General features: G+C 38.7%; 1 protein-coding gene and 1 long non-coding RNA gene across 4 annotated transcripts in view; one reads left to right on the top strand and one right to left on the bottom strand.

The window, feature by feature from the left end:
* Positions 1 to 18005, top strand: part of SLC12A1 (solute carrier family 12 member 1) — a gene marked incomplete at both ends in the record, with an annotated part of 90466 nt that extends 72461 nt beyond the window's left edge. For all 3 annotated transcript variants that reach the window (XM_079699738.1, XM_079699737.1, XM_079699739.1), the window contains 7 exons: positions 4092 to 4235; positions 7043 to 7174; positions 7414 to 7525; positions 9234 to 9320; positions 15286 to 15421; positions 16779 to 16846; positions 17870 to 18005. In XM_079699738.1, the coding sequence (XP_079555864.1) occupies positions 4092 to 4235; positions 7043 to 7174; positions 7414 to 7525; positions 9234 to 9320; positions 15286 to 15421; positions 16779 to 16846; positions 17870 to 18005 (815 nt within the window). The remainder of the gene's footprint in view (positions 1 to 4091; positions 4236 to 7042; positions 7175 to 7413; positions 7526 to 9233; positions 9321 to 15285; positions 15422 to 16778; positions 16847 to 17869) is intronic.
* Positions 1 to 27539, bottom strand: part of LOC307050002 — an 84361-nt gene that overhangs the window by 38362 nt on the left and 18460 nt on the right. Inside the window, exons 2-3 of the long non-coding RNA XR_013810776.1 lie at positions 27183 to 27271; positions 26037 to 26115 (exon numbers count right to left, since the gene is read on the bottom strand). This is a non-coding gene — a long non-coding RNA (uncharacterized lncRNA). The remainder of the gene's footprint in view (positions 1 to 26036; positions 26116 to 27182; positions 27272 to 27539) is intronic.

Here is a 27539-nt window from a genome sequence, read left to right as displayed (position 1 = left end):
CCTGACAACAGTTCACATGTTTTTCTTCCTTTATAGAGATAATGCTCTCAAATGTATTGAACTGTATTGAACAGAATTGAGCTGTTCTTTTATTTCAACAAACTATTCTTGAGTGATTATGGTGGTGAGCACTAGCAAGGCAGGGGCACAACTAAGAATGTGAGAGGGAGTCTGGGAAGCCTAAGCATGGGTTTTGGAATCAGACAGGCCTGGGTTAAAACTCAGTTATCCAAATGGGAATAATTATAGTACCTACCTCACAGATTTGTTGCTTGGATTAAAGGATATGGTGGCTGCAAAGTATTTGGCATTGTACTTCCCACAAAATAAACTTTCAGTAAATGGTGGTAATGAAATATGACATAAGCTACCCTCCAGGAGTTTGCAGACTAGTGGGGTTATAATAGACATGTATCTTAAAACTCTATTCCATGTTACATAGTTATAGTTAGTGGAATAAAGGTCGAGGAAGAAGATTATGGAAATATGGAGTATTACAGAAATTTCTCTGACAGAAATTTGAGGATGTTTTTTTCAAAAAATGCATACTGGGTATTTTTTCAATAGACAGATACTGGCAGTCAGAGCATATCACTGATGAACGACGGTGGAAGGATGAACACTAGAATTGGAAACAGAAGACCTGAGTCACTAGCTATGCAACCTTGGACAAATCACTTGAATAGTCTGAACCCAAATTTCCTCCACAGTAAAATGGGGAGAATGCTACTAGCTCTGCCTGCATCCCAGTATTGGCGCTGGGATGAAATAAAATACTATTGGAAAGGGCACTGTGAATCCTGAACATCACAGTGTATGGTGGTGGTGGTGGAAACAGTAAAGAAATGAGTCGTTTTCAGTCAGCCTCGTGGAAATCAGTTTACATCTATCCATTCCTACTCCCTTGCCTTATCTCTCCTGTGATTAATGGTACACTTTTGCAAGTCAGCTAGCCAGTACTCCAGTTGAAAGAAATGTTTGGACAAAGTCTACTCATGATTTCGCATGCAAACAGAGGCAAACAGTAGGCCAGATAGATAATTCAGGAGAATAGATAATCAAAATGTCATTTCTACCTAGCACTGAAAAGAGAAAAGGAGGGAGTGCACAGAAGGAGCCCTTAGATCACCTACAAAGTGAATAATTAAGAATTAACTTTAATAAGAATTTGCAAAATCACTGTGAGTGGTCATACCACTGTGTGGATCTGAAAATCCAAGATGTCCAAGCAGGCAGATTTTAGCCTTTAGAATTGACTCTGCCACCCTCTGTCTCTGTCGTCTTTGAGGGAACTGCTGAATCTGACTCATTCACACAAAGTCTAGTTCTGTCTCTCAGGCCTGGGATTTTGCAGTTTGCTCTGTCCAGGACAGGCTTTGTACATACCTTGGAGCAAATTATTGGAGCAGCTCCCGGTTCACTCAGCCAGCTGACTCCTTACAAAGGAGGATTTATTTATTTTTCCTCCTTTGTCCAAATTAGAGGACAAAGAACATGGCAAGTAGTGGCTAATCACAGGGTATGCCGGAGCCTGCTGCAAAAAGAAAAGTAAAAGAACCCCCTCCCCAGTGTAACCCTTGCAGTTGCCCCCAAAGCAGCTCACAAATACGTGCCTTCCAGATGACTGCAAAGAACAGGTTACCCCATAGCTGACCCCTGCAACAACCCACAGAATGGGTAATAGCTAGTGACCCATCACCCAGGACAGTGATGATGCTTTTCTGGGGCAGCCTGTCATATGTACCCATATCCTTAGAGTCTTCTCTTTAAAATGACAATTTTGAGGGGACCATAGTTTTGGGGAATTAACTTGGCATTACACCATGTGCCTGAGTGTTTAGGTTTATCTGAGGATAAAGAGTTGGAGGTTAATAAAAACAACTCTGAAATAATAGCAATAAGCCAACAGCGGAAGGTCTTCAGAGAGGAGAGCATACAGAACTTGGAGTCAAGCAGACTTCTTTGCACTGGAACCCTGTTATTTGCTGGGTGACATCAGACAAATTACTTAAACTTTCTGAGCCTCAGTTTCTTCATCTACAAAATGAGGATAATAATAGTAACTTTCTCAGAGTTGTTTGGGAATGAATAATATGCAGCACAGTCCCTGGCACCCAAGAGTGTACAATAAATATTAAATTCTAAAATAACTCCCAGCCTTCTCAAAATACTTGATTTGCTTTGCATGACTAAGCCGATTTCCAGAAGTTGCATCAATACACTGCCTATAGAAATGCACTCATTGCTTTGTTCTCTAAGGAGCAACAAAGCACTGTTCAGGAGCTGTTCATTCTTTTTGCAAAGCTAGGAGGGTGGGAAAGGTGAAGGGTTACAATTTTCCATTTCACAGATAGGAAATCAGAGGCATAGGAAAAGTAAATGACTTGCCCAATGTCACATAAAGCCAGGAACAGAGCTGTAATTGGTTATGACCCCCAGTGCAATGCAGCTTGTGTTCACCTTTTGAAAGTCAGGGGTAAGCAACTCCTGTCTAAGCTTTAATACCATCTATCTGATTTCTTAGATTTTTCTATAGCTGTTTGCTGGTCTTGAGAACCTTTGAAGCTTTGGGGAAATCACATGGGTGATTTGACCTTAAATCTCATGCCACTGGCAAAAGATTAATTGCTAGCACCTGGAAAGGGGCCAGACAATTCTGTGTAGCTGAATAACAGCACCATCTAGGGATGTGAATGTCCTGACAGATTTAGTTAGTACAAAATTGATAAATCTAGAGTTTGTATAGCTTCACTTCCCAGATAGATAAGGCAACAGGCTCCGAGGGTTGGCATTTACAGTAGCCCTACCGGTGTTTCGTAACACTGAATCTAGGTTTTCTACTCTCTTCCTCGGAACCCGGCTCATTTTCTAAGGCTCTGTCTTTAGTAGGCAAGAAGATGAGGGAATCTGACAAGAGTGCCAACTTACGACTGTAAGCAAGAATGCCCATCATTCTTTAACACAGCCACATGATTGCCTTTAAAGTCTTATTTACCCTGATTCAATGCAGGTTAAGGTCAGAGAGGGATGCAATGATTACACAGCAGCTAGGAATTTTCCGTCATAATCAGAATCCAAAAAGATAAAAGGCAGCTAAACGCAACATAAAAGCTTGGATAGTAGGTCTAAACCCTGGACAGGACATTTTGCACAGCTTGACTCCTATTCCAGGCTCCAGTGTCATGAGGCCCTTTTTAGCAATGTGGACTCTGACAGGCACACAGAAACCTCAGCTTTTATTTCTTTTGCTTTGGTCACTCACCCCAGAAAGTATCTTGCTTCTTGGAAAGAACTGTTGGTGGTGGATATTTTTCACTGTAATTTGTATTTGGAGCCCACAGGGTTTATTATTAGATATGGTTCTCTTTCCTTAATTCTTTTTTTTTTTTTTTTTTTTTTTTTTTTTTTTTTTTTTGCGGTACGCGGGCCTCTCACTGTTGTGGCCTCTCCCGCTGCGGAGCACAGGCTCCGGATGCGCAGGCTCAGCGGCCATGGCTCACGGGCCCAGCCGCTCCGCGGCATATGGGATCCTCCCAGACCGGGGCACGAACCCGTATCCCCTGCATCAGCAGGCGGACCCTCAACCACTGCGCCACCAGGGAGGCCCTCTTTCCTTAATTCTTGTTCTCTAGTTTTATGTTTCAATTCAGGAGGCATTGCTCTGTGCCTGATATACACCCAGTATACTTCTGTAATTTTTGTCACTCCCAGTTGTAAAATATCTAGCCCAGTAGCTTAGGTCAGTAAATCAGTAGCTTTCAGTGTACAAGATCTTATTACAGTGGATCTGGTATTTTGTGTTGCCAGTAGTAAATAAAGATGGCATTAAATAGCCTCCTTTGCTCTCACACATAAAAAACCCAGTGTCTTCACGTATTATAACAACACATAGTCATTTTTCTGAGCTAGTCATTACTTTCTGAATATAATTTAGTGATATACGTTATTTTAATAATCATTCAGAAAAACCATATTATGTATAATCATTTAATTGCACAGACACCATTTTTAATATTAAAATCGTTAATAAGATTGTTCCTAGAAACTTTGCTGCTCTGAGCAGAGTAAGTGATTTTGTCTTCTTTCATCAGATGAATTAGAGAAATTAGAACAGGAGAGACTGGCTTTGGAAGCCACTATCAAAGATAATGAATGCGAAGGAGAAAGCGGAGGCCTCCGAGGTTTGTTTAAAAAAGCTGGCAAGCTGAACATTACTAAGCCAACTCCCAAGAAAGGTAAGTGCCTTTAAAATTTACAGGAAAGATTACAAGACGAGCCACAACTTGAGTGTCTATAGGGGTCAGTAGTGAGCATCTAAGACGTTGGGGGCATTGAGTGTAGGTAAGGACTGAAAGATATTTCCTTAAGAGAAGATAGTATGGCTAAATGGTAGAAACTATTGTCATTTATCAACAACATTCACCCCTTTGTACCATCTTACTGTAAAAACTTTGTTTTAAAATAATATTTGGTTTGGGAGTCAAACAGTGCTTAAGCAGATGGAACGTCATAAAATAGAAAATTCTTAGTTAAGATGTAAAGGGGATAGAAATTCGTGACCCAGCCCCCAAACTGGTTTATCTACACTCACACACCTCATACACACCTTGCAGACATTTCAGGAGATTGAAAGTCGACTGGTACAGGTAAATAAGGGATCCAGATAGAATTCTAATTTCAAAAATGCGTCTCTATCACAAACCAGAATTCCGGACTTGGAACTTCATTGACACTAATTATCTGCAGATTTTGGCTGAATGGTACACTTATCTCTGAATGTTCAGTATACATCCCAGAAATGGAGGACCACAGAATGAGACCTTGTTATAAGTTTAATAAACAGGTGATTCAAGTAACTGATTTTTTGAAAATTGCTTTCTTTCCAGAAACACTGGGGGTTGAGTTTAATGAGGTCCACAGCGACCTCTGCTGGTAGAAAATTAGAATGTTAATATTTCTTTCTTTCATGCACAAATAATCCTATATAGTTACTGAAGTCATTTACTGGTGTAAGGCCCAGGAAAGATCATTTCTCTGGCAGGGTCTCCAAGTCTAGTAGCAAGATCCAAATTGAGACTTAGCTGCTGGTCTAGGTTAATAAGAGCCAACCTTTCAAAGAGGCCCTTCAAAGAGGTTGTCTCCTACCCTGGAAAAGGTTTGGTTCTGTTTGCTTATTTTCCTACTGTGACCCAAGGACTAAATTTAACCTGTAATACAACATTTTTATATATTTACATAGAATTATAGGAAATCCAAACATTTCCCTTCTTCAAACACTAGAGGTACCCTTGGGTGCCAGGAACATTCCATGGGCTAGGGGAGAACCTACTGTGCCTCTGTCCCCTTAAAAGGACATTTTCTAGAAAAATGATGTGTTTGAATCTAAAGTTGGAGTTACATCAGGTCTTTCAGGGTGTAAATATTAGAATAAGACCATCTGGATACTAACTACTATCTTCTTTCCTTTTCAATTATTTCATGTACCCACGAGAAGAATTAACTATCCATTGAATCTGCACTATGCAATGGTACAATCTGAAAAGCAATGGGAAATTCAGAAGTCATAACCCATACTGTTCTCTAGCTGATGGGGAGGAGGGAAGCATTAAGGTCCTTATTAGTGAAAGTGGGACTTATTTATTCTGGAACGCTGTTTCTGCATCGCAATACTTTTGGCAAAAATATACACCTCTGAAAGTCAACATGTCTCATTGTTCAGAAAAGCAAGATTATGTTATGTTTTGTTTCCAACACCTAAATTTTCAAACACAGCTCTGAAGTAGGCCCCTTCACTGCTCCAGGCCTTTGTTAGCTGACGACTCTTCTGAGTTAGGACTCACTCTGCCTCCAGGCACTCATACATGGTCCTCTGGATGCTTTGATTTGCATATAAGTGGGGGCAGAGTTTGGTCCGTTTTGTAAAGATATTTAATTTTCTCCCTTAGCGGTCCTAGGGAGATACAAACAATATGAGATAATTGCTTCAGAACCGACAGGCCCAAACATGAAAACAACCAAAGACAGAACAAAGCATCCTCAGAACCTCTTAGATCAGAGAGGAAGCTCTGAAGAGGCTGTCAGCTCTACTCTAAGCACTATGCTGACACCATCGCTTTGAAATACAGCAATGAAGTCACAACTTTCAAAGATGTGGAAATGAGAAATAATATAATATGGAGTAGGAAGGAAACCCCTACTGGGAAACAGGAACAACGGTTCTGAGCAAACACTGCCCTAGTTCCCTGGTACACTTTTGCTGTGTTCATGTTAGGGTGGAAATTGCATTAAAATTTTTTTTAAGTACTTTATGTACACTCTTAACTATAACTCAAGAAAAGGTGTTTTTAATCATATTTCCTGGCTTTTTCATCTCATTCACAGAGATTCAAATAGCTCAAATGGCTTTACCTTAGATTCACAGATTCCTTGAAGAGAAAACAAAAGAGTAAGCCAGGCCCACATTAGGACCAAAGGGCCATAGAGAGTCAAGATGCTTATGGTCCCTGGCAACGTTTATAATCCAGACATTGATGGAATTTACACCAAAATTGCGCTCAAGTGAACAACTGTCTAGTGAAGGAGTACTTCTGATTCTTCTGCTTATCTCTAGAAAACCAATAACCACATGTTCTACTTTTAAGTACATCAGAAAATATAAGTTGAGTTATACCTGAAATTTGGAAAAATCGGGATATTTTGGCTTTTGTATCAGATAATTTAGTATTGGTACCTGCCTAAATAATAATTCTGCTCTGAGAGAGATTACTAAGGATCTGAAAAAAAAATCTGCTGCTTTATAATGAAAACTGTAATCATAAGATCAATATCAAGTTTTTCTCAACTATTGAAGGTGATCTAAATTATTGTGGAATTTGACCTTTATCTCTCCTTTTCTGGAGAATAGGACTCACTATTTACCCATAAGTATAAAAAACACAAATTCATGACCCTTCCTCTATTTTCCTGAAGAGATTTATTAGAAAGTTATTTTGCTTCTTTCCTCAAAAGACAAATGGATGTACTACTTTCCCTTTCATTACAGACAGCAGCATTAACACAATCCAGTCGATGCATGTGGGGGAGATCAACCAGAAACTGGTGGAAGCCAGCATCCAATTTAAAAAGAAGCAAGGAAAAGGCACAATTGATGTTTGGTGGTTGTTTGATGATGGAGGTAAAAAATTCCAGAATATACACTAGGGAGCAGAATTTCTATGTTGATAAATTTAACAAACTGCATGGGAACGTATATGAAATGATATCAGTTAAAGAATAACATTTCTGTGTTCTCCAAAGATTTAAATTATGTAGGAGCTATGAATGTGGGAAAGAATAAAGATATGAAGCTACTCATTTCCTTTCAGTTGGATATGCTCATTCTTTTGTCATAATCTACTCTTTTTTTGTTGTTAGGGTTAACACTCCTTATCCCCTATATCTTGACTCTCAGAAAAAAATGGAAAGACTGTAAATTAAGAATCTATGTCGGAGGGAAGATCAATCGCATTGAAGAAGAAAAAATTACGTAAGTAATTTATGACTCCTGTGTTTGGATGTTTGCTGTTTTAATGCTTTAATTTTAAGAACTGTAAGCATCTTTGAGGCACAATAAATTTAAAGACAAAGTCACCACGATAGGCCTCAAGCTTACTTGTTTCTGGTCAGTAAATTATCTGTGTAATTTTTCTAATCATTGTCTTCAGTCCTTTTATCCCCTTCCACAAATGCTTCCAACAAGCATTTGGCACAGAAGCCTCATCTCAAGTCTTGAATGAGAGTATCATTATCTTGTATAATGTTTATTTTATTCTGACTTGTAAATGCATCCAAGAAAGGAAGAGCCTGAAGGCATTTGTGTCCAATAGTTTCTTCCGGGAGATTCAAACCCGTTAATTCACAGCAGTCACTCTAGCACAGCACACTTAGAAGAGAACAGAGAGACTACATCTGGTCCGAGCCACAGCTCTGCCACCAACAAGCTGCAGGACTTTGCAACAGTCACTGCACATATCTGGGTCCCCAGTTTTTCACTTGTAGCGTGAAAGTGTTTAAATGGATGACTGTTGATAGCTCTTCTAATTAAAAAAATAAATAAGTCCCACGGTGTAAGTCTGTGTCTTTCTTATTACTTTAGCCATGGAGAGTTGATCTGTAGTTGTGAGAGCAACAAGCATGCCGAGTGCGGTGCATCCAAAGGTCTCTGGCGGAAATCTGGAGAATGACCTTTGGCGGCATTTGGTCCCTCATGACATGCCTAAGTCCTAGCCCTTCCTGGAACTGCTCCTTCCAGAAATCACAAAATAATGACTGGCTCTTATTCAGTAGTTTTTCACATTTTCTCCCCCCTCTTAGAGAGATATTATAAATATTTAATTCCTCGTAAACAGAGTCATACTAAAATGGAAACTAACATGAGGTCTACAATAATTTATATTTTCTTAAAGCCTCTAGTACCTTATTGGGACAAGTGATAAAATTTGAAAATGGTGGTGGATTAGATGGTAGTAGGGCATCAGTGTTAAATTTCCTGATTTCAAAAACCGTACTCTGTTTATAAAAGAGAATGTCCTTGTTCTTAGGAAATACCCACTGAAGTATTTACAGGTAAAGGGGCCTGATATCTGCAACTTACTTTAAAATGGAAAATAGGTAGGAGGTAGAAAGCCAGCAAGCAAAAAATATATAGACAGACAGATGTAGATAGAAAAAGAGAATGACGGATCAAATGGGGCAAAATATAAACAACTGGTGAATCTGAGCTTTCTTTGCACTATTCTTGTAACTTTTTTGTAACTTTGAAATTATATCAAAATTTTCAGTTTCTAGGGGAAAAAAACCTTTAATCTATAATGATGTAATATATAATAATTATTAGTTTGTCAGTAGTTTGTAACTCTATAAAAATTATCCATAATAGTCAGTAAGTATTGGAACTTGCTCTCTTTTTTCCAAATGATAAGGAAGAGTGGACAGCTCCACAATATCTTCCCTGAAACATGAATGCAGAGCTGGGTTTGCTGTTTCCAGTGACTGCACCTACAGAAACTTCTCCTTGCCTTCAATGGAATAACTTGGTCCACATTTATCTGTACTCATCAAGTACTGTAATGAAAATCAAACACTAACCAAAGCCTTTGTCCAAAATCTAAGCTGAAATAAGACATGAAAGCAAACTCTTTGATTGAAAATAGCTAAATATGCAATGATGAAGTGTTTCTCTCTTATATTTTCAGAATGGCTTCCCTCCTGAGCAAATTTAGGATAAAATTTGCAGACATCCATGTTATTGGTGACATCAACATTAAGCCAAACAAAGAAAGGTATGAAACATTTAACAAGACCCATTGTTTATTCGTGGTACTCTCGCCTTCTCTTCTGTGTTAATTATTAGAAGGTAAAAATGTTATGGATTTACTGCAGTGAGTCCTGATAGGATATAATAAAAAGGGATTTCAAATAATCATGACACAGAGCTGTCACGTTCTAATGGAAGGAAAAGGTTTTAAGGTGAAGATGAGCTTGAGAGGAAGAATTGTTGAAACACCATTTAGTTAACATTTTAGAATTGCCCTTCATGTTATTGGTTTCTATGGTGGCAAGAGGAACAGGAAGCACAAGCTCAGACAATTCTGACCTGAGCAGTCAGGGTAAGTTTTCATTATTTAACATTACTGGTGGGGCATCCTGAATGGGAAGCCTAGGAGAGCCCCTAAAGGGGGCCTCTAAAACTATCTGAAGCCTGGCAAGAAAATGTATTGGTTCCAAAACTTTTAAATGAAAAACATTGAAATAATTGTTTAAATGTCTTCAAAACAACATCGTTTTAACTTCATTGATTGTTAAATTTGTCAAGTCCATGATATTTGAAAACAATTTGTAGGTAGATCTTAAAAGGAGTTCCCAGAGGTGTAAGAAGACTGTCTGAAAGTCTCAGCCAATTATAAATTAAAGTACTTAGAGAAATGACTTAGCAATTATAAAATATTTTCAATTGTTTACAGTCCAAAATCATATTTACTGTTGCATCTAGATGCAGTTTAATACATTTGATTTGGTGTGGAATGGGGTCTCCAAGGGTTAGAGTAGAGGGAGACACGAAGGTCTCAGTATGGCTTAGGTCCTTGCTGGACTCTTGGACCTCTTCTCATTTCTGTTGACCATCATTTCTCCTTCCTCCTGCAGTTCTTGATGGATTGCAATTCCATATTCCTTGAGCCTTTTTGCTCTTACCTTCTTTTGATACATTGTTATCCCGGATGAGCTTAATAACTAACTGGAAATCATCCAGATTTAAGATGCATTCTTATTGACCAAATGGCAACCTCGAACTTCATATAGTTTGAGGGTATTCATGATTCCTCCAATGTTATGGGTCAGTTAAAACAGCTTTATGAAACATCTTAACTGTGATAAGAAAGCTATAATTGACAGGGTTAACCTGGATTATTACTATGTAGTATTTCCTTACATCATATATACCATTAATACCTTTAATTCCTGTATTTCTACAGTTATAAACAGTTAAAAAAATTAAAAACAGATTTATCATCCTCCTTGGTAAATGGAATTAACATTCTGATATGAAGTGAACTGTCATGTGGTAACCTCTGGTAGCCTTCCACATTTCACTTGAAGAATTTTAATTCCTAAGTCGCTGCCTCTTGGCTTTTGCAGTGATGTGATCAAACGGGCTCATCTTATAGCTCTAATTGGTGGGAACGCATTCTCTTTCATAATGCAGCAGGTCCAGTGATTCCCTAGTATGTGCCACTTAGCAACAGGCCAGAGCCTGCCAGTGCTCTGCAAGTACAGGACCATTTACTGTTGTCTAGAGCACAGTCACAGTGTCCCCTACTGACTTTGGATTTTCTATAAGCCCTGGCTCAATTCTGAGCACAGATCAGTCACCTACTTCTTGTAAGTGAATTCTTCTTGCTGTTTGTCTTATCAGCAGCTAAGGACAGTCTGTGCTTGCTGATTAATTCGTTTCTATATCCTTTGCCTCTTTACCCATCAATATGGTTTTCTCTACCCAAGTCCCTGTTTCCTTCCCTCTCTTTTGTGCTAGTCTCTGCCCAGCTGCCATGGTCACCTGCTGCATACCATCCTTTCTGTCCTATCACTGAGGATGCTGATGTATCTCTTTTACTAACCATGCCTCTTCCTTCTTTGAGTGTCCATCACAGGCTAGATACTCTTCATCTTCCCACCCCTGACCTTTGTTCCATGGTTTCCTCTTCTGAAGGAGAAAACTCTATGCACAGTCATAAGAAACAAAGGACCCAGGCATTTGTGCTTTTGTCCTGGTATCTAAATTTGACTTTAGACACCATTCTGATTTGGTGTTTCTTACATATCCTCCACATCCTGCAGTGAAGAGATCTATTCCCCTTTCTCAGGAAAAAAATAATGAATTAGTTTTCACAATTGTGGAGATTCTCAATGTGATATTTCAAGGTCTTGAGGAAGATGCAGGAAAAAAAGTTCATTCTTACTAGAATAACTGCAGTAAATGTACCCTGGTGTGAAGACAAAAGACCACCAAGAAAAGGTGTGCTGGAAGTGCCATCCTTCTCTCTTCAGTCTTCAGCTATAACTGATGCCATATTACTTTATAAAACAACCACATGTCCAATGCTGGCAATGCCTTTTCCAATATTTGAAGGTAAATTTTAGAGAACAGAGAATGGTCATTTAGTAAATCTCACAAATGGCCACTGGTAACAAACCTAGCACCTTTGTGATAATTTTTAAAAGGCAACTCCTCTGAGTGGTTTAATAAGAGAAAGAGAACTCTTCCTCTGGGCTGATGCAGCCCCAGGCCCAGGGCCCAAAGCTTACAGCACTGTCTCAACTTCAGCTTTCACATGGGCCTTGTTGGTCAGGCAGCCCTTGTCTACCATTAACAGCTATCTCCTGATCACTGTTCTTTCTTGGTCACTATTTTCACACAATGTTGAAAACAGTTTGTCAGTGATTTCCATGTTGGAGGCTAATGTTAACTGTCCTTCAATTGACTTTAATAGATCTTTCAACTACCCATAAAACATGAGCAAGTCTTGATGGAGACATTCTATCATAAAAATATTATCTATAAATATGGTAGAGCAAGGGTGAAAGGGAGTACAAAAGCAAAGTTAATGAGAAAATAATTGGGCCAGGGAAAACTGAAAAGCTCTTGTGGCTAAATTTCATTTTTTATTGTATAGACTGAATTAAAAGTAATAGGCCAATAGAACAGCAATCTTTAAACAGAAATCAGAGAGAAACTAGAAGCAATTAACTAGATAATTTAGTTGAAAGATACTAGTGTGATCACAAAAACAACAAATACATTAATTTGTGAGAAGAAATCTTATATGAACTTAGGGGGAAATTTTTATGCAGTCAAAAAATGTTTTTAATTTTGTTATTATGAGGAACAAGGATGGGGAAGGCAGGGCAGCTATAAGTTAATTTTTTAATTAAATTAATTCTCACTTATATTTAGTAGTATGTAATACTTGACCTATTCTAGAATCAATTAAAAAATAATTATAAGAAAGATCAGATTTAATAAGAATCAAATAGAAATCTTGAGCTACCTTTGGATCACCAAGCTAGGAGAATGGAAAACGGCCAACTCAGGGATGAGCCTTAGGATGAAGAAATCAAAGATAAACATAGATAAGGAGCAGTAAGAGTTTAGAGAAAATAAATGGATAAATACAGCCCCATTATAACCTACTGTGTCACTTAGCATGCTTCAATTGCAAGTAAAAGAAAACTTAACTCATAGTGCCTTAAATAATGGAAATTATTATCAAACTTAACTGAAAAATCCAAGGGTATTTTGGCTTTCAGGTGAAGCTTGATCTAGAAGGTTAATTTTACAATTAAGGACTAATTCTCCTTCATTCTCTCTACTCTACCTTATATTATGAAATCATCAGTCAAAGTTGATTTAGCTTATAAAACCGAGATGAATGCCCATAGCAGCCAGAACTACATATTTGCTCATTTGTGTTCAGTGGGAGAAAAAGTTTGTCTCTTCCCCAGTTGTTGAACTCAGGTCATTGGCTGCATTCAGGTAGCACCAACCCAAGCCACTGAGCCACTTGTTGTGGTCAGTAAAATGCAAGGTGCCTACTGGCCAAGATTTCCTGGGTTATGTGCCCACCCTGGCCAATCAGTCTGGCAGAAGGAATAGAATTGTATTGACTGTCTGATGCTGGGGATAGAGTCATTCCCACCCAAACTACAATGGAGAAACATAGTATGCATGCCGGGGGGACAACCAGCAATCTCCTTTCCACTTGCCATTTCTTAGGAAACTATTTTTGAACTGCTCTTTCTAATAAGCACCTGGGCTGAGATGCAAAGAAAACTCTTATCCTGATCAAAATAATTATATGTAGAGCTTAAACAGAGAAACTGTCAATTGCTAACCTCAGTCCTATGGCTGTTGAGTAAAATGAATGCCTTGCTTTTACAGGGCACTTCATACTTTTCAGAGCACTGTCACCCAAATCATCATATTAACACTCACACCAACCACGTGCCAGCTTTGAGCAGCCATTGTTACCCCCTATTATAGGCATGGTTATCCAGGTCAAGGAGGACAATGGAAGAGCTGGAGCAAGAACCCAGGCTCTTTTCTCCTAGGCTAGCAACTTTGCACTGATTACCGCCAAGGTCTCTGAAAGCACAGCACTGTTGGGAGGAAGAGCAAATAAAAGTATTGTGTGGCTGAAAGAATAATAGGGCATATCAGTCTTATTCCTTCCCTGTCATTGTCTACCATTCTAAATAAGTCAAAGGCATCAGAAATCTACTGCATTAAGTATCTCTTCAATCCCTTAAAAAAAGCACACTGGTAAGGACAACCTACTCCTTTGTAATCTCTGTACTTTGTACAAATCCTAAATCAGGACAACTGATGAGATCACTGAACTCATTGCTTCATATTTTAATTTCTTAACCTAACATCACATTGATTCTAATTATCACTCATTCCAAAGTTACTAAATTATAAGTAAGCCACATTATATAAAACCAAAGAAAACTTTATATTTGAGATCATCTTACAGTAGCATAGTAAAGACAACTACTCCTATAAATTATGAACTTTGTTTTGTGCTATTTTAAAAATAAGTCTTGGGGCTTTCCTGGTGGCGCAGTGGTTGAGAATCCGCCTGCCAATGCAGGGGACATGGGTTCGAGCCCTGGTCCGGGAAGATCCCACATGCCGCGGAGCAGATAAGCCCATGCGCCACAGCTACTGAGCCTGCGTGCCACAACTACCGAAGCCCGCGTGCCTAGATCTCGTGCTCCGCAACAGGAGAAGCCACCGCAGTAAGAAGCCCATGCACCACAATGAAGAGTAGCCCCCACTCGCCACAACTAGAGAAAAGCCCGCGCACAGCAACGAAGACCCAACACAACCAAAAATAAATAAATTAATTAAATAAATCTATTAAAAAAAGAAAGTCTTATGAGATTCTTATGAAAGACAAGAATGAGATTTTTCAGTAATTTTTAAAATGTTCCACAGTTCTGAGATGCTGCTCCTCCTCTTCTATTCAATGATTTCTTCTTAATCGCTCTAAAATGCCCTCAAGATTTTTAAATATTATTGATTTTTGTTCTTTCCTCTAACATGCACCTGAACAATAGCCATTTGAAAATCTCAGGCAGCAACAGCAGATACCAGAAGGACAAAGGCTACATTATTTACAGCAAACATTCAAATTGTTCTATAGCCATTGAACTCACTTCCCTGCTCCTCTTAGTTACTGTTCTCCTACCTGCCCACAGGCTCCTGCCATGAGTGCACATTGCCATGTGGCCTGAAGGTGAGGAGGGCAACCCTATCCAACTCCCAGGGATGCTAGTTCATCTCCTACATTAATTCATGAATGTCTCCCATAGAATCTATAAAGTAAGCAGAAGGAAACTCATTTATGGGCTGAAGTGTCTACGTTACAACTGTGTCTTTGACTCTATTATGTAGAACGTGTATTTGCAGAATAATTACTATCTGTGTGTTTGCGTATTTATATTGAGGATCTAATGCCTAGTAGGCTATCAAGGCCTCACACACGTTAAGGCCTTTCCCTGGATAGGGAGGCACTACTAGAGCCATGGTTTTACTCACAGAAAGTCCCCTGCAAAGATAATTCTTAAAAGATTTGCATGACATTCAGCTCTGATTCTGTAGCCAGCAGAGCTAGTCATACCTAGAGTATCTGTGAAATAATGAGTTGGTTTCCCACTGTGAGGCCTCTTTTATAATTCCAATTTCAGCTGGAAATTCTTTGAAGAAATGATTGAACCATATCGTCTCCATGAAAGCTGCAAAGATTTAACAACTGCTGAGAAATTAAAGAGAGAAACTCCGTGGAAAATTACAGATGCAGAACTGGAAGCAGTCAAGGAAAAGGTAAGGACTTGCCTCCCTTAATCTTTACTTTGCTATCTAACTAGCTGAAAAAGAAAACTGTGGTTGATTTAAAGATCAAAAATTAATGTATCTATTACAGAATTTCATTATTCAAGATCCAGGGTTTCTCCATATTTCAAGTGCTTTTTCAATCATATTATTGAATATGAGGATTTAGAAAACTGTTTTCATTTTTCAGTATAAAATCAATTTTTAGGTTAAAAATAGGTTATTGATACATATTGTGAAGTCTTCTTTCCAATTTAATTTTATAGAACAGGAGACAGACCCACCAGTCTAAAATAATTTAAGTCAATACATATGAAAAGTAAATATAGATTGACTCACAGTTTGAGACAATAACAAAGAATTTTAACCTGATAAAGTTAGCTATAAAAACTAACATAGGGATCTGAGAAAATATGTAATTGGAGCAATGAATATGAAAGTTGGATCCAGCACATCTTGTAGGACGGATGTAAAATGGTGGGCTCTTCTAGAGAACCCAATAAAATGGGAGTTATCCTAATGGCCTGAGCTGAATGAAGTTGCAATAGTGAGGATGATGAAAAGGGCAGGGACATAAAAATAAGGCAGAAGAATTGACATCTGAATTGGATTAGACGTTCAAGGAAAAGGACCACAAGAACCTCTAAACTACAAAATTTAAATAAATTATATTAGGAGCTGAAGTTGGAACAAATTAGAGCAGGAGATACTAAAAGCCTTTCAAATTTAGTGGAAAAATACTGAGCTAAGAATCATAAGCTCTGTGTGTGATAAACTTCCCAGTTCTAACAAAAAGTTTTCATATAATTGAGCAAATCACTTATCTAAACCTTGGTTTCTGAACCAGTGAAATGTAATAATAAATATTACTCTCATGACTGCAAAACAGTTAATGTAGTTATTTTTCCAAATGTGTCTTTTGGTGACTATTTCATTGAAACCAGTCCCCTGTGCCGGTAAAAATCAAAGAGCTTAAATAAAGATAGACTAGGGTATAACCTATGTTCTTAGGATGTCAAATTAGTATCAAGATTAGGTTAGTTTTCTTCAGCTGCAAACCTGTTCCCCAGCACTGGCCATTCTTATCTTCTTTTTACCGTTATCCATATTGCTTACTTTTTTCTTCTAGAATTTAATAAGCCACTATAGCACAATGGTCTTATTCTTTATGTTTCTAAAATTTCCCATGAGTTTTAAAAACACTGTTAAGTTTCCAAACTTGAATGAAATAACTGTAATTTTTTTAAATGAGGTTTTTCTACTTGTCCATAATTTGAGGTAAGAAGATAAATTCTCATTCATAATTCTGGGAAAACTGCCCTCAACAAAATCTGAATGTTGTCCACAGAGTTACCGCCAAGTTCGACTGAATGAACTCTTACAGGAGCACTCAAGGGCTGCTAATCTCATAGTCCTGTAAGTATCATTGCAGACATTTAAGATTGTTACAGAGAAACCTTAGTTGTGAATTTAAAAGCTCACAACTATTCAGGTGGAAAGTTAAATTTGGAACATGTGGGATTTTAGGCAGCGAGGGAAAATAAAGGCCACCCTGAGACACTGACAATTGAGGCCCATGGGCTTTTGAGGGCTCCATTTGGACTTTCCACCAGGTGTTCCCCACCCAAAGGGCCAGGGGCATAGTGCATGCCCATCTAGAACCCTGGCTCCTCCCAGGTTCCAGGGAATTCCCTGGAATTCCCTGCCTAATTAGCCCCAAGTTGGCTACCAAGGTTCCCAGGCCCCTTCCCTAGATAGCTGCTCCTGAGGTATGGAGTCCATAGCATGTTTGCAAGGCTCTTTACCATGCGGGAAGAGGCCAGGGCAGGAGAAAAAGGAGTGGGCTTTTCCATTTCCACTCTTTGCCCTCCACTCCACAAATGTTAGGGGTGTACCTGCTGAAAATATGAATGTTTACCTAAAGATTCATTGCTAAACATGAAAACCAACAATTTCACATTTATACCTCATGAACTGACTCCTATGTACAAAGGTAAGTATGTCTTCAAACAAGGTCTACACTGGAGGACTATCCATTTAAGACATAGATTGTTCTCCTGAATCGGGTGGTAGGGCTCAAACAGCTGTTTCTCCCAAATATAAGAGCTTTAAACCATTAGGAAAAGTCATTTTTTCCAAAAATGGGGAGAGGTATTGGTTGATCACATTTTCTATTTAAAGAGTGAAAATTTATTATACTTATGCTTTGCCTCTACCCTACAATGCCCAAGCCTATTTTTCTGGTTTGTAGATATTTATATTATCTGAGAAGTATATCAATTTAATATCTGTATTCAAAATAATTTCCATGCTTTCATTTTGTCGGGGAGGCACATAAAAGGTTCAGGCCACTTGTTATTACACAGTTCAGATAGCTAGTGATGTTACTGCCTGTACTAATTGTCACGTTTGTTCTTTATTTTTCTTCCATGCTGTCAGGAGCCTTCCAGTGGCAAGAAAAGGATCTATATCAGATTGGTTGTACATGGCTTGGTTGGAAATCCTCACAAAGAACCTCCCTCCTGTCTTACTAGTTAGAGGAAATCACAAAAATGTCCTGACATTTTATTCTTAAAAGATAAAGGATTAGAACACATTTTAACTTAATGTATGAATAAGTAGGAGACATGTTCCAGTACTTCATGTTATAAATCTGATCTGTGGATATGCAAACCTCTGGAGACCAAGTAAACGTTGTCATTTTTTAAATTATTACTTAATAGGAGCTATTTTTTTTATCAGCTTAAGGGGGTGTCAAAGCCAATGCTACCCCTAGAAAAACATCTTGTCATTTCTGTTGAAAAACAAGAAGATTAAGCAAACCCATGCTGGCTTATGCCCATGAAAACCACCAACTTCTTGTAAGCTTTTCCAGGCACACCTAATCTTCTGTTTGCTTCTAGGCCCTGGTAGAGGCTTCAGCCCCCAGCAGTTTCTCATTAAATGCCTACTGACAGGCTGGTTTAGTAACCATGGGTGGTTATCAAAGGAAAAGACCAACTGGGCAGGAAACGTGATTATGCTTGGCCTTCTGAGAAGCTTATACCTACAAAGAAGATTTGAAAATCAATAACTGAAACCTTTAAGAAGTACTTGCTTCTACACAATGTTTAAAGCAGTTACCTAAATGAGGTTATTTAATATAACACAGATTATACACTTAGAGTGATCTGAGCGATCGCTGATAACATACGGCTTCAATTTGGGGCTGATTGAAAAATATATTAGCTGGATTAGGAGGCAACATATATTCCAATTAAATGAAATATATTCCATCCTTAATATATAAATTTTAGTTGCTTTCCCTATTTAGACATTTCCAGCATGGTATTACTTTGCATATTTTTTTTCTAATTAAGTGGGTAGCACAGATGAAGTCTTCATAGATGTTTAATTGAAAACCAAATACCACACATTTTCTAACTGTTATAAAGAAATATATCCTGAATCATATATTTAGTTACTTTATACAGTGATTGTATAGATTTAAAAGAATAATTAAAATGTGAAGTGGAGAAACTTGCAAATTTGGAATATACAAGTATCGATTTTTTTCATTTGTTAGTGTTCCTATAATACTTAATCATATTAAAAAACAACCAAAATTTTTCTTCTGATGGATGGCTTGCTTATTTTTTTTCCTGACATATTATGACTGTTTATTCTAACTGATAAAATAGGAGGGGAAAAATCAACCTGAAATAAAACCACTCAAATTCGTTTGCTCTGGCCTAGGTCATGTTTTTACCTTTCAGTCACTAAAATCACAGTGCAGGGCTTCCCTGGTGGCACAGTGGTTGAGAATCTGCCTGCTAATGCAGGGGACACGGGTTAGAGCCCTGGTCTGGGAGAATCCCACATGCCACAGAGCGACTGGGCCTGTGAGCCACAACTACTGAGCCTGTGCCCCACAACGAGAGGCCGTGATAGTGAGAGGCCCGTGCACCGCGATGAAGAGTGGCCCCCACTTGCCACAACTAGAGAAAGCGCTCGCACAGAAATGAAGACCCAACACAGCAAAAATAAATTAATTACTTAATAAACTCCTACCCCCAACATCTTCTTTAAAAATCACAGTGCAATGGTGTATCAGATGTGAGCCTGAAATTTTCAATCGGTTGCCTCATCTGCAGGTTGTTTAAAGCTGGGATTCAATATTAGTCTTCCAGGCCAGACTCTGGCCTCAGAAGGATGACTAGGGAGGGAAAAGGGAAATAGCAAAGCTTAAGCACCAGGATATCCCTATTCCAAATCTGACACCATTGGACTTAACTCAGGCCTGGATTAGCCCTCTCTCTTGAGCCCTATGTACCTGAAATCCAAATGGCTAGATGCCATCCTGGTGACCAGGGCAAGGAGCACCCGGTTTCATCTGGATCTGACACTTCCCTAAAACACTTGATAGGGTCTCTGGAAAAGGTGAAAAGTCATATGACTTCTATAACAGGAAATTCTGGCTCTCGTTTCTTGAAGAAGCTGTTATGTTAGGTCCCTTAGGAAACAGACTCGGAGAGAGTTTAGCGTGGAGCATGTTTATTAAGGAGTGCCCTTGGGATCAACACCTGTGGCAGGGTGAGGGAAAGGTGAGGTGTGATGCAGTCCCAAGGACAGTCTCAGTGACATCACAGGGAGCTCTGGAGATAGAATGTCCCTTCAGAGTAGTCCCAAGAAGGGCTGAGAGGGCCAGGACTTTATACTCCCACATTTATCAGTCATTGGAGGTGGGTGGCCCAGGAAGGAATGTGAACTTGGATGAGGCAACTCTCTGCAGGTGAGGCATACCAAAGGGCCTGACAGCTGAAGTCTGTCTGCTGACAGCACTCCCAGATGCTACGGCAATAAGTCCTTCATTAAACAGGGTCTGGGTGGGCTATCACCATGACAACTGCAGGGGTCATAAAAAGTACTGGTCAAAAAACAAACAAACAAACACTCAGACTGGCCTAAGTTCAAGTCTCAGTCTCACCATTTATTAGTGGTATTACCTTAAACTAGTTATTTAATATTTTGAGGGTTACTGGCAAAAGAGTGACTGAAGGGATGTCCCTTGGGTTCCAGGTTAACAAAGGAGGAGAACGTGGACCGAGAAAAACGGGGATGGGTGGTAGTAAGGGACTGGTGATCTTGAGGTCAAGAGCAGCTGTATTGGGAATATAGGTTAAGGTAGCAGAAAATCGAAAGGATGGGGGCTATGGTCAAATGCCAACAGATTTTTGCAGTGCTCAGTGTCCTGTCCTTGTCCTTTGATATACCCAACTCTATTAACCTGACCTCCTACTATCTCCATGTCTATACTCAGGGTGTTGAGCAAGAAGGAGAAGGTTACACATTCACTGATGTCCAGCTTTCTCTGTCCCCTCACTTTGTACATGTGTCTCATCAGCGTCCCTACCCTTTTCTCACAATGACTTTTCAAAATCTTCATCACTTTTTCAGTTGATGACCCTGCCACCATCCCTACAACATAGCCAGGTACATATAGACGTAAAGCTTTCTTATGTAAGGAAGGCCACACTGGGAGCATTGCCTTACAATTTCTTCCTTCAATACTCAAGTTTAGAGCTCTTTCAATGGAAGCTTTAAAAAAAAAGATGATAGATTCTTGAGGACAATCATAAGCCTACTAAATTAGACTCTACGGGAGAAGGACCAAGGAATCTGTATATTCTGATGATCCACAAGATTTTGGAACTCCTGCTTTAGGCAGTCTTCCCTGTTCCTGTGACTTGACTCCCACCATGGGCTGATGCCTCCCAAATTTATATTTCTAACACAGAGCTCCCCTAAGTCTCAGATCCATATATTCAATCACTAATTTTCATGGTGTTTCTCTTTGTATATCCTGCAGACACTCTAAATGCAAGATGACCAGATTTCTGTTAAAAACAAAACACACAACTAGAGCAAAGGCATCTATGTCTCTTTCTCCATTGCCTATCAGATCCTTTCTGAAATGACCAAAGAGAATACAAATAGGAAAGTTCTGCATCATGGCAGGAAACTAAGGAAGGATGCCATTCACATGATAACATTTTTAGAAATACAATCAAGCTGGAGTTTACATGGGATGAGATTGATGAAAGCTAGAAAAGGTCAGCTTGCAACAAATGCTCCTGAGAAAAATCCAACATGTCACAGGAAATAGTTGCTGGGAGAATTCCACTAACTCCTCCCCCAAGTGTGCAGGTGAAGGTAAGAAGCTGAAGGTACGACAGACAGAGTGCAGCACTGGGTGGGATCCCTTTTGTTGGATACTGAGAATATTCAGAAATGGCTGCCCGGAGAGGCCAAATGGTATGCTTGGTGAACACTCAAAGCGGACGGACATGGGTATTGCAGTGGAGCATCTCGTAGGTGTCCTTGAAAGGCACCAGAAAGATATGTGCCACCAATAGAGGCTGAGCCAAAGAGAAAATCAGCCCTCGATGCACAATTCTCCTAATACTGTACAGGGAAGAAAACTCAGAGATGGTCGATCTTGTCCCTGGGTCTCACTGTTCTTAGGCTGCTGCATTCCTAAACTGGCACTGCAAGTCGATATCAACCAGGCCTTCAGCTAAAATTAAATAGGAGGATTGTAACGATAACCAGGTGATGTGGTGAAGGTCCCTGTGTCATTCACAGAAGATCAGCACATCTGCTGGTTGTCAAACTTAGCATCCACAGGATCCTTGCTGGCTGGATATTGCTGCACAGGTCACCTGGAGCCAGTCCACCTAGATATTTCTAATGTTTTCCTCTGCAGAGATGTAGGGGACGTGTTGACATAAGGATGAAATCTGTCTGGACTCCCAGGGGGAGAACAGGAGAAATTCCTCTTTGGGTGTGACTCAGATGTCCCAGTTGCTGACAGATCAGGGCATCCCCATGAGTTGCAGTAAGAGCCAAGAGGTCAAGCCAAGAGTGATCAGGGCCCAGCATCTGACCCAGGTATTCCCACGGGGCCACCAGCTGCCCCAGAGCATGGCAGCCCTGGTCTACAGGCAAAATCTCCTCTCCAGAGAAGGTGTGTTGGTCAGTCTTACTTCTTTAGGATTTTTGATGCTGAAAAGAACCATCTCAGTCTCCCTTTTCTTAATGCAGAAAAGGGTTTTCAAAAAGAATATATAATATTTCATCTCATCTATGACACCATTCTAAACACACTATTTTAGGTCCCACTAAGGAAGAAAAATTTCTGCTATTTAAATTATGACATAATATCCTAACACTTGGCATTTTGTTATATTGAGATGCCTTTTTTTAGGCTTATGTAGGTACAGAATTTTAAATCACATACCATTCTTGTGCATATAAAAAAAGGAAAAGATAAGTGAAATAAATTTGGTTCCACTTCAAAGTCCCACTCTTCTTTTCACCTTTCCACTCTTTTTATGTCTGTTTTTTCACAGGACAGATCCTCAGTGCCAGGAGGAGCACTAGTGACTCAGTATTTCTCACAAGAGAAAGCCAGTGGACACTATTTTGTCATTGGCTTTAATAATTTTGATAATTCTAGGTTTGAGTACAGTTTTTTAATAGCTTAAATTTGTCTCCTAACAGAATTTAAAACATTGTATGTAAATTCTGATGCATAAAGAACATAAAAACAAGGAAAAAATAATCCCAAAATGTCAGAAAAAAATTATCATTTAAAAAAAGAGAAATCATACAATAGAATAAAAGACATTCAAACATACAAGAAATAAACAGAAAATAAGTGTGTTTATCTTTTTTAACAGACTCTCAAATTTAATAAAAAAAATAAATAAAATCAAACTCTATTTGATCTGCTAGCATAATATTCTAAATTATATATCCAAAAGGCTAAAAACAAAAGAATAAAAAAATACATAGAAACATTCAAACAAAAAGAATAGAGTTGGCAATTTTAATTTCAAAGTTTAAAAGAATTAGGAGGGATAAGAGAGCATAATTTTTTATATTTATAAAAGATATATAGCCATAATACAGCTATGATAATAATGGAGATTTATCTAAATAAATAACATCATATTGACATAAATAACACAAGAATCGTTGGAAGCGAGGAGAGAGTCACTAAGAAAGTCAATTTTCTTAGGAAACAGCTCACCTTTATCTCTACCTTTGACAGATCAAGTATAGGAAAATTCAAACTACATTTTTAAAAAAATTGATTTAATAGGTACCATAGTGCTCACTTACAAACACTACACTCACTGTCTTTTAGAGATCTATAGAATGTTTTTGAAAACAAATTATATATTAGATAACTCAGTAAATTCTAAAATGTAGAAATATTACGCTTTTATCACAATACAATAAAACTAATATTACTTACAAATATATAAACAACAACATGAGAAATCTTACTCACTGGGAAAATAAAATTCTAAATATCTCATGTCAAAAAAGAAAGAAATAACACATTTTGACTATTTAGCAAAAATGACATTGAGAATTCCACATAACAAAACATAGTTTATGCTGATAAAGCAGGCTCAAAGATAGATTTATATCTATAAATGGATTTATTAATAAATACGAAAAATGAAAGTTATGGTCAACTCAAGAAGTTAGAAACTGTGCAAGATAATTAAAGGAAAGCATGAAGAAGACATTAAGGAAGAAAAGCAGGGAAGTAGAATTAAAAGCTGAGGTTCTGGAGTCAGAAAGACAGGGGTTGAGTCTCAGTTTCCCCCCTTACTAGTGGAAGGCTCATTACCTGGCCTCCTGCAGAATCCATTTTCTCATACGTAAAATGAGCATTATTAAAAGATCTACCCTGGAGGGTTGTTGCAGGGAAATGAGATCGTGTGTATTAAAAGCAGAGCACAGTACCTGACTGAGCACTTTATGGTAAGTACTTAACTAAATGTTAGACCAGGACAGACAAAAACAGTACAACTGATAAGCTCAAGTGCTGTTTGTTGCTATCACTTAAAAAAAAAAGGAATGTCGAAGGATAAAATATAAATATACAAATTTACAAATGAGCAAGGAATTATGAGTACAACTATGGAGAAGAACACCCTTTAAAACTTTATTCCAGTAAATTATTAAATTCCAGTGAAATATATCAATTTCTGGTAAAATATAAATTACTAAAATTAACACATCATGTTTGAATATTTATTTGTAACTGCAGAGAATACCTCTAGAAAAATGCACAAGAAACCAGTAAGAGTTGACTCTGGAGAGGAAAATAAGATTAATGAAGGTGGCTATGAAAGAGAGATTTGATTTTTACTATGCACCAATAATAATTACTCAAAAACAATATTTTAAAAATTGAATATATAAATAAACAAACTACTAGCCTGCTAGGCTGTGTTTAGTTGTTAATTCGTGTTTGAAGTGACATATATTGTGAAGGTCGTATGAAATAAACTTTTTAAAGTTTTATAAAACGCTCAAAAATATAAGAGATATTATACCATCATGATAATTTTTTGCACTTACTTATAACATAGGTAACTAAAATATCATGTAGAAAAAGTTGACCCCACCACTCAGCCACTGATAAGTTTAGTTTTGTTCCATTTGAGTTTTTTTTTAAACATGAGATCTTTTTTTTCCTAATTTATGATTCTCTCCTGGGTAGAAAAATTAGTAGAGAAGAGAAATATTGAGTTGGATTTCCACTACAGCCCTGCATATTTTATTTGCTGAAGCTCAGGAATGGACAAGCATAATCTTAATAGGTTCTGGAGTTTTATTTCCTGAGCTGAATAAAACTCAGAATTGCTTTATGCATAGTAGGATGGGGTAATTATAATAATGTGATTAAGTCTGTATGAACCCATGCATTGCAAGTGCAGTATGTTTTTACCCTTTTAAATACAAAATCCAAATAGGATACTGTATTAATTTTCTATTGCTTCATAATAAATTATCACAAACGTACCAGCATAAAACAATACCCATTTATTATCTCACAGTTTCCATGGGTTGAGAGTACAGACATAGCTTAAGCTGGATTTTCTGCTCAGGGTTTCACAGCACTGCAGTCAAGGTGTTGCTGAGGGCTGTGTTCTTATCTGAGGCTCAGGGTCCTCTTCCAAGCTCATGTGGTTTTTGGCCAAATTAATTTTCTTGCTGCTATAGAATCCATGGTAGTTTACTTCTTCAAAGCCAACAGGAGAGAAAACCTCTTAACCTCTAGATCATCTTTTAAAGGGCTTGCCTGCTTAAGTCAGGCCCACCTGGGTCAATCTTCCTTCTGATTAAATTAAAGTCAAATGATTATGGGACTTTACATAATCAAAGTCCCTTCACCTTTGCCAAACATATAGGTAACCTAATCACTGGAGTGGCCATCCCATCATACTCATAAGTCCTGATCAGATTCAAGGGGAGGAGATTACACAGGGTGTGAACACGAAGGGGCCACCTTACAATTCTGTCCACCACAAATGCTATCTTGCATTTCTGAAGATCATATTTTAGCTACTAAGACCCAAGCTCAGAATCAGATAATAAGTTAAAAATGGCCTGTGAAGCATCCAAATAATCAAGCAGTAACTAGCAATGACAGCAGGGATGATGCAGCAAAACAACAAAAACATTTTAAAAAAGAAAATACAAGCCTCAAATACACAGCAGTTTGAGGTTGTTAAGTGTAGTAGGCACAGACTCTACCTACCTCACTAGAGCCTGAGGGCATCATCAAGTTGTGAGGAGACAGCTTAACGTCAGAAAAGTTCAATTTTGTTCTAGGTGCCCTGGTTAAGAAAGCAAGAATGTTTACAGTTCAGCCTCAGAAAAATTTTCCTTCATATGGTTAACATCAAAGGACAGCTAAGCTTCAGTTACCTGGAAAACTAATTTACATGGAATGACCCTGCAGTGAAGCAGAGTGTATGGAGCTCTTGTGTGAGACTTAAGAGTGTTTTTTCAGGTTGGGCAGTTCAAGATGAGGGATGCAGGAGAAATCAGAGGTTAAGGCCAAGATCTAGGTTATGAGTGTCATCACTTCAGGGCAGGTGACAAGCAATGACATCTGGAGCAAGGAGCCTGGGCTCTCTTTCTCTGCCTGGAAGATCTCTCAGCACAGGGTTGCCTGAGGCCAAAGCTAAGCAGTCAGCTTTTTAGAGGAAGACATGGCAACTGCCAAGCTGTGGACTCAGCTGCAGAGCCCTGGGGGCCAAAGCTGGGCCTCTGTTCTGATGCAGCTCTTTCCCCAAAGCTGGTGGCTTTCTTCAACTTTCAAATTCAATTCATCTGCTCTTTTGGATGCCCAAGAGATCAGGAAAAGGAGATATTTCACATACAGACTTTTCTGTTGTTATTTCCAAAGCAGTTATATACTTAGATTTTCTAATTTTCCTGTTGTACTTCTCCCAACAAAGACGTGGTAGAAATATTCTCCGGGAAGGTGAGAAGTTCAGAGAAGTAAGCAATAACAGGTCTTGAAAGATATTAAACTAACGCAACCAGCACACTGGAGAGAGATGATCACCAGTTCTATAATTTCGTAATGTTCACAGGAACATTTTCAAAATAAGTTCTATTTTAAAAAGTATTACTTGTGCACCCTGGAGTTAACGTGTCCCAAACTGAGCTCTTGATCTTCCTTCCCGAAGCTGCTCTTTTAGTATTCTTCCAAATCTCAGTAAATGGCAACCCCATCCTTGCCGTAAATCTTGCAGTCATCCTTGACTTCTCTCCCTCACTTCTCATCTGACCCATCAGCAAATTCTAGTGGCTTCAGAGTATATCCAGAATCTAACCATTTCTCATCATTTCCACTGCTACCTCCCTGATACGTGCTACTTCCATCATCTCTCACCTGGATCACGGAGTAGCCTCCTAAAGGGTCTTCCTGCGTTGGGCCTTGATCCTCTTCTGTCTCATTTCAAAATAGCAGCCCAAGCAATCCTGTTAAATGAGATAGAGCATGTCAATCCTCTTATCAAAATATTCCAATGGTTTCCCATTTCACTCAGTGGAAAAGCCACTGTCCTTACAAAAGCTTATAAGGCCCTACAACTGCAACCCTCACCCCTTGCCTCTGTGGCCGCATCTCCTACAACTATGCACCCCTCTCTGTCACTCTGTTTAGACCACACCAGCCTTCTTACAGGTGAGTTTGCACCTCAGGACCTGCGTGCTTGCTGTGCCCTCGGCCTGGAATGCCTTTCTCCCA

The sequence above is a fragment of the Hyperoodon ampullatus genome (genome assembly GCF_949752795.1).
Source record: "Hyperoodon ampullatus genome assembly, chromosome: 3".
In the NCBI taxonomy this organism is placed as follows: Eukaryota; Metazoa; Chordata; class Mammalia; order Artiodactyla; family Ziphiidae; genus Hyperoodon; species Hyperoodon ampullatus.
This window is presented reverse-complemented; position numbering and strand designations above follow the sequence as displayed.